The 6,501-nt window shown below is 43.3% G+C and overlaps 1 protein-coding gene across 1 annotated transcript in view; it reads right to left on the bottom strand.

The window, feature by feature from the left end:
• Window positions 1-6,501, bottom strand: part of LOC110168528 (sodium/potassium/calcium exchanger 3-like) — a 135,906-nt gene that overhangs the window by 20,194 nt on the left and 109,211 nt on the right. Inside the window, exons 15-18 of the mRNA XM_055162462.1 lie at window positions 6,107-6,350; window positions 4,232-4,398; window positions 1,433-1,547; window positions 58-170 (exon numbers count right to left, since the gene is read on the bottom strand). Coding sequence (XP_055018437.1) covers window positions 58-170; window positions 1,433-1,547; window positions 4,232-4,398; window positions 6,107-6,350 — 639 coding nt within the window. The remainder of the gene's footprint in view (window positions 1-57; window positions 171-1,432; window positions 1,548-4,231; window positions 4,399-6,106; window positions 6,351-6,501) is intronic.

Raw genomic sequence — 6,501 nt, 5'->3', positions numbered from 1 at the left:
TCTGCCACAGTAACACCCAGAGGCATCAGGAGTCTAACCCACAACCTCTGTACTCACGTCTGATCCGTAGTTGATGGCCAGAGTCTTGAGGGCCCAGGGCAAACCCAGACCCACCAGGATGTCAAACACGTTACTGCCGATGGAGTTGGACACCGCCATGTCGCCCATACCTGCACCAGACCACAACAGGATTAAACCGGGACTAAACCAGGACTAAACCAGGTCTAAACCAGAACTAAACCAGGACTAAAACCAGGACTAAACTAGGACTAAACCAAGACTAAACCAGGACTAAAAGCAGGACTAAACTAGGACTAAACCAAGACTAAACCAGGACTAAAAGCAGGACTAAAATCAGGACTAAAACCAGGACTAAAACCAGATCTAAACCAAGACTAAAACCAGGACTAAACCAGGACTAAACCAGGACTAAAATCAGGACTAAACCAGAACTAAGCCAGGACAAAAACTAAATCTAAACCAGCACTAAACTAGGATTAAACCAGGACTAAAATCAGGTCTAAACCAGGACTAAACCAGGTCTAAACCAGCACTAAAACCAGGTCTAAACCAGGACTAAACCAGGACTAAACTAGGACTAAACCAGGACTAAACCAGAACTAAAACCAGGTCTAAAGCAGGACTAAAACCAGGTCTAAACCAGGACTAATCTAGGACTAAACTAGGACTAAACCAGGACTAAACCAGGACTAAACTAGGACTAAACCAGGTCTAAACCAGGTCTAAACTATGACTAAACCAGGACTAAAACCAGATCTAAACCAGGACTAAAACCAGGTCTAAACCAGGACTAAAATCAGGACTAAACCAGGACAAAAACTAGATCTAAACCAGCACTAAACTAGGATTAAACCAGGACTAAAATCAGGAGTAAAACCAGGACTAAACCAGTTCTAAACTAGGACTAAACCAGGTCTAAACCAGCAATAAACTAGGACTAAACCAGGACTAAACCAGGACTAAAACCAGGACTAAACCAGGACTAAAACCAGGACTAAAACCAGGACTAAAACCAGGACTAAAACCAGATCTAAACCAAGACTAAAACCAGGACTAAACCAGGAGTAAAACCAGGACTAAACCAGTTCTAAACCAGGAGTAAAACCAGGACTAAACCAGTTCTAAACTAGGACTAAACCAGGACTAAAACCAGTTCTAAACCAGGATTTAACTAGATCTAAAACAGGACTAACCCGGGTCTCTAAGGGGAGGCTCACTTTCACCCAGTTTGAAACCCCTGATCTACAGGAAATCCTGACTGTCCCTGTGTTTAACCACCTGGAACCTCTTTTAGAAAAACCCAAATAAACCCAGGTCCAGGATGGAGCGGTACTGGAGTGTGAGACGTGCTTTGGGGAGACGCAGGATAACAAACGTCGTGAATCCCTGGTTTGGAGTAAAGTGTACTGACCCTGGCGCGCGACGATCAGGCTGGCCATGCAGTCTGGGACACTGGTGCCCGCCGCCAGGAACGTGATGCCCATGATCACGTCGGGGATGCCCAGGGTGAAACCGATCACCGTCACCTGGAAAAACACAAAGAGAGAGACGTGACGAGAGTGAGGGATGATGACACTGACGCAGGGATTCCTTTGTGCCGCTCCAAAACCAACTTCAAACATCCCTCATCTTTACTGCTTTGATCATTGAATCTACAGAATCAGGGAGCTGTTTTTCACTCCCCTGTGATGTGATTTTCTTTCTTTTTTCCTCGTGAGTCATGTTTGGTTTTTTTTTTTTTTGGATCCAGATGGAGCGTGTCTGTGATTGGCTCATCCACCTGTCAATCACACTCACCTGAACTTGACCAGACTCACATTTTTATCAAGTATAGGAGATGTTTGTATTCTGCATCACAGGCAACAGCTCTACACTTGTGAAAGTACTAGAAATATTTACCACAAGTACAAGGAAGTACACCGAAGGAAGTATTAACACAGTATTAATTCAAAATGAAAAAAAAAAAAAAAAACAACAAAAAAACAGATCTAAACTAGGACTAAACCAGGACTAAAATCAAGACTAAACTAGAACTAAAACCAGAACTGAACCAGGTCTAAACCAGGACTAATACAGGACTAAACCAGGACTAAAACCAAGACTAAACCAGGTCTAAAACCAAGACTAAACCAGGTCTAAAACCAAGACTAAACCAGGTCTAAACTAGGACTAAAATACTACTAAAACCAAGAGTAAACCAGGACTAAACCAGACTAAACCAGAACTAAAACCAGGACTAAACCAGAACTAAAACCAGGATTAAAACCAGGTCTAAACCAGGTCTAAACTAGGACTAAACCAGGACTAAAACCAGGTCTAAACTAGGACTAAACCAGGACTAAAACCAAGACTAAAACCAGGTCTAAACCAGGACTAAACCAGAACTAAAACCAGGACTAAAACCAGGTCTAAACCAGGTCTAAACTAGGACTAAACCAGAACTAAACCAGGACTAAAATCAAGACTAAACTAGAACTAAAACCAGGACTAAACTAGAACTAAAACCAGGACTAAAACTAGGTCTAAACCAGGTCTAAACTAGGACTAAAACCAGAACTAAACCAGGACTAAAATCAAGACTAAACTAGAACTAAAACCAGGACTAAACTAGAACTAAAACCAGGACTAAAACCAGGACTAAACCAGGTCTAAACTAGGACTAAACCAGGACTAAAACCAAGACTAAACCAGGACTAAACCCAGAACTAAAACCAGGTCTAAACCAGGTCTAAACTAGGACTAAACCAGGACTAAACCAGGACTAAAACCAAGACTAAACCAGGTCTAAACTAGGACTAAAACATGACTAAAACCAGAAACTAAACCAGGTCTAAACTAGGACTAAACCAGGACTAAACCAGGTCTAAACTAGAACTAAAACCAGGTCTAAACCAGGTCTAAACCAGCACTAAACTAAATATTTATCACAACTACAAGGAAGTACACCAAAGGAAGTATTAATTCAGTATTAATTAAAAATGAAAAAAAAAAGACTGTATTTCTGTTGGAGGGGTTAGTGTATGGGACGATCTGAGTGATGATTTTTCAAAAGTCTTACCCTGTAGACAGTGTTGGGAGTAACGTGTTATAAAAGTAACAAATGACTGTAAAGTGTTGCTTTTTGCTGTAACGCACTAATGTTCAGCATTACAGCTTTTTGAACCTGGACTGAAGTGGTGGGTTTTTCATTTTCTTCATACAAATTTGCTAAAATCACAGCGATATCAGCAGAGACACGCCCGTGTCAAACCGTGATCACGAGCGAAAGGACCGGCGCACAACTCCACACTCCAGGGAGCTCAACGCAGCTGACGCCCGATCACACTCGAGGGTTCTCTCAGGTGCACTCCTAGATTCTAAGTTCTAGTCCAAGATTAGTTCTGGTTTGGTCCCGGTTTAGTATTGGTTTAGTCCTGGTTCATTCCTGGTTCAGCTCTGGTTTAGTCCTGGTTTAGTCCTGGTTCAGTTCTAGTTTAGTTCTGGTTCAGTTCTGGTTTAGTCCTGGTTTAGTCCTGGTTCAGTTCTAGTTTAGTTCTGGTTCAGTTCTGGTTTAGTCCTGGTTTAGTCCTGGTTCAGTTCTGGTTTAGTCCTGGTTTAGTCCTGGTTCAGTTCTGGTTTAGTCCTGGTTTAGTCCTGGTTCAGTTCTAGTTTAGTTCTGGTTCAGTTCTGGTTTAGTCCTGGTTCAGTCCTGGTTCAGTTCTGGTTTAGTCTGTTCAGTTCTAGGGTCAGTCCTGGTTTAGTCCTGGTTCAGTCCTGGTTTAGTCCTGGTTCAGTCCTGGTTCAGTTCTGGTTTAGTCCTGGTTTAGTCCTGGATTAGTCCTGGTTTAGTCCATATACGGCGCAATAGTTCAGCATCTTCACAGTTATTTTGGTGAGAGTAAATTAAAAGTGCTGCAACAGTAAAGTAATGTTTGACATTTTAAATACAGTAATATTATAATGTAATGTGGGAAAACTGGGAAAACAAACATGGCAGTTTGATGCTCACTTTTTCGCAGTATGCAATGCGCAATGACTGGAAGTCCGAAATTTGTGATGCATGTGTAGGGTTTGGCATTAGAAGTACTTTTTACTTCAGCCTAAACTCTTTCAGTCATGATCCATGCAGCTGTAGTCTATTAGCAGTTTAGTTTAGTTTTGTAGTGCTGCAAAATGACTCAATTAAAAAAATAATAATAATAGAAAAGCTGTGGTATGCACACACACTCACCATCCAGACCATGATGTAGGAGAGGCCTGCGATCCACATGGTGGAGGAGAGGAAGGAGAGCATGAAGTAGTTCTCCCAGCGCGGACTCGAGCAGTTTGGGATGGTGAAGTAAAAGATGAGGCTGAGGGGCCAGGCCAAGAGCCACTTGAACTTATTCAACACTCCACCTGGAAAATGCAAAACACTGAGATTTAAAACCACTCATCTGCAAATGAGAGGACAGCGTGTTCACTGAAGAAACTTTGGTGTAGATGTGATAATAAAAATGGAACGATCTCATCCTTGTGACAGTATTTTGGTTAAATGGACATATTCTGACTCTCCACTTTTTGTCAGTGCAGCTCTGTGCTCATAAACTGACACTTTCCATCACCCACTCCTCCTGACAGCTGGATACAAGCAATCACAGTGAGGAATAAACTTTCAGATACATACAGCACATTCAGCTTTAGTCACCTCTTAAAGACTGTATAAAAGAGTTACATGAATCGTGATCACAACAATCGTAATGCAGCTCTAAGAAAATGGTGATATTAATTACTGCTACTATGGTGCTTTGACCCTGGCTTGTGACACCAGGAGGATGCACCAGGAAACTTTCCTGAAGTCACTGGATGGATGGACAAAGCCTGGACTTCAGTGACACTAAAACCATCCTGTCGGGATTCAGAAAGACCCGAATAATTCTAACTGGAACTGATGCTGAGTCTGACGACAGCGACACAGAAGAGGAGGCGTCGCTCTGTTTACCTCCGGAGGTTGAGGCCGAGTTGCTCAGAAGTGACACCGAGGATGAAGAACTGAATGGATTTAGTGATTTGGAGTGAGATGGAGAGTTTGTTAAACTTGCTCTGTTCTATTGTTATTACTAGAACTTGACTTTCAACAGGAAATGTCGGTTCCTGGTCTCTGATTTTATAAAATAAATTTCCCTATGGTAATATAGGACTTGGAATTCCATCAGTCGGAGGGTTTTAAAGTTAATACTGTACGTTTTGTCTCATCCAAGTAGCTTCTTCCAGTTTAAACCAAATCTGAGGTCTAGTCCTGGTTTAGTCCTGGTTAAGATCTAAGTCTACATTCAGACTGCAGGGCTTAACGCTCAATTCCGATTTTTTGGTGAAATCTGATGTTTTTGTGAGGTCGTTCACATTTCCAATCAAATGTGACTTGTATGTGACTCCAGTGTGAACATTAAACAACCCGAAAGTGTCCCACATGTGACTGGAGACACGACGACGTCAACCCCAGCGAGCGTCTCTGTGTTTACAGAAGTTGTCCAAACATGGACGCAGCATTGAGCACCTGGAGATTTTAAAGTTCCTCTCGTACCGGAGCCAGAACATGAACAACTTACTTGTTTTAAAGAGGAGATTGAGAAGGAGAAGGACGAGGTTTTTGGCCGTGGTGTTTTGTGGGACAGCGGCAGCGACGTCTGTTGAAAGGAACGTGTGGATGTGGAGCCGGAGCCAAGAGTGGTGAGTGGTGATGTGCTTCACTTCAGTGACACGGAGTTCATTAACAATTTTCACCTACTTCAGCGCAGAATAGTGACGTTTGTGTCTTGTTGATAACGTGTAGGTGGATGAATGCACTTTGGCCGTTCAGACTGAAGTCACATGTCAAAAGATCAGATATGTATCAGTTTCAGGAGCACATATCCAAGTGTCCTGGGTCACATTTGAAAAAATCGGATCTGTGTCGTTCAGACTGTCATTAAAAGATCAGATTCAGGTCACATAGAGGCCAAAAAATGGGATTTGGGTCACTTCAGGCTGCAGTCTGAACGCAGCCTAAGTTTAATCCTGATGTGATCCCAGTGAAGTGCTGTTTGAACCTGGTTTAGTTCTTGTTAAATCCTCGTCCTAGTTTTACCTGGACACTGGAAGGGCACAAAAGGCCCCTCTCCCTCCTCCTCTTCCTCGTCTTCGTCGTTTTCGTTGTTGTCGTTGTCCTCATTCTCCGTGTCGTTTCCTGTTTCGCGGTCGTCACGGCGGTCGGCCCCTCCCCCCGCGGCTGACGTCAGGCCGTTCTCTGCGCTCTTCCGTAGACCGGCCTTCACCCCCACCGCATCCGAGTCTCCGTTTGTGAGGGTCCTGGAGCTGATCAGACGCTGCCTCTGAAGAGAGAGGAAGGGGGGAGACCTGGTTCAGTCCTGGTTCTGTCCTCATTTAGTCCTGGTCCAGTTCTGGTACACTTCTGGTTCAGTCTTTGTTCAGTCCTTATTTATTCCTGGTTCAGTCCTGGTTCAGTCCTGGTCCAGTCCTGGT

The sequence above is a fragment of the Boleophthalmus pectinirostris genome, unplaced genomic scaffold, assembly GCF_026225935.1.
Source record: "Boleophthalmus pectinirostris isolate CB_2022bp ecotype Guang Dong unplaced genomic scaffold, ASM2622593v1 HiC_scaffold_5, whole genome shotgun sequence".
Lineage (NCBI taxonomy): Eukaryota > Metazoa > Chordata > Actinopteri > Gobiiformes > Gobiidae > Boleophthalmus > Boleophthalmus pectinirostris.
The sequence above is the reverse complement of the archived record's forward strand: the minus strand, read 5'-3'. Positions and strand labels throughout refer to the sequence as shown.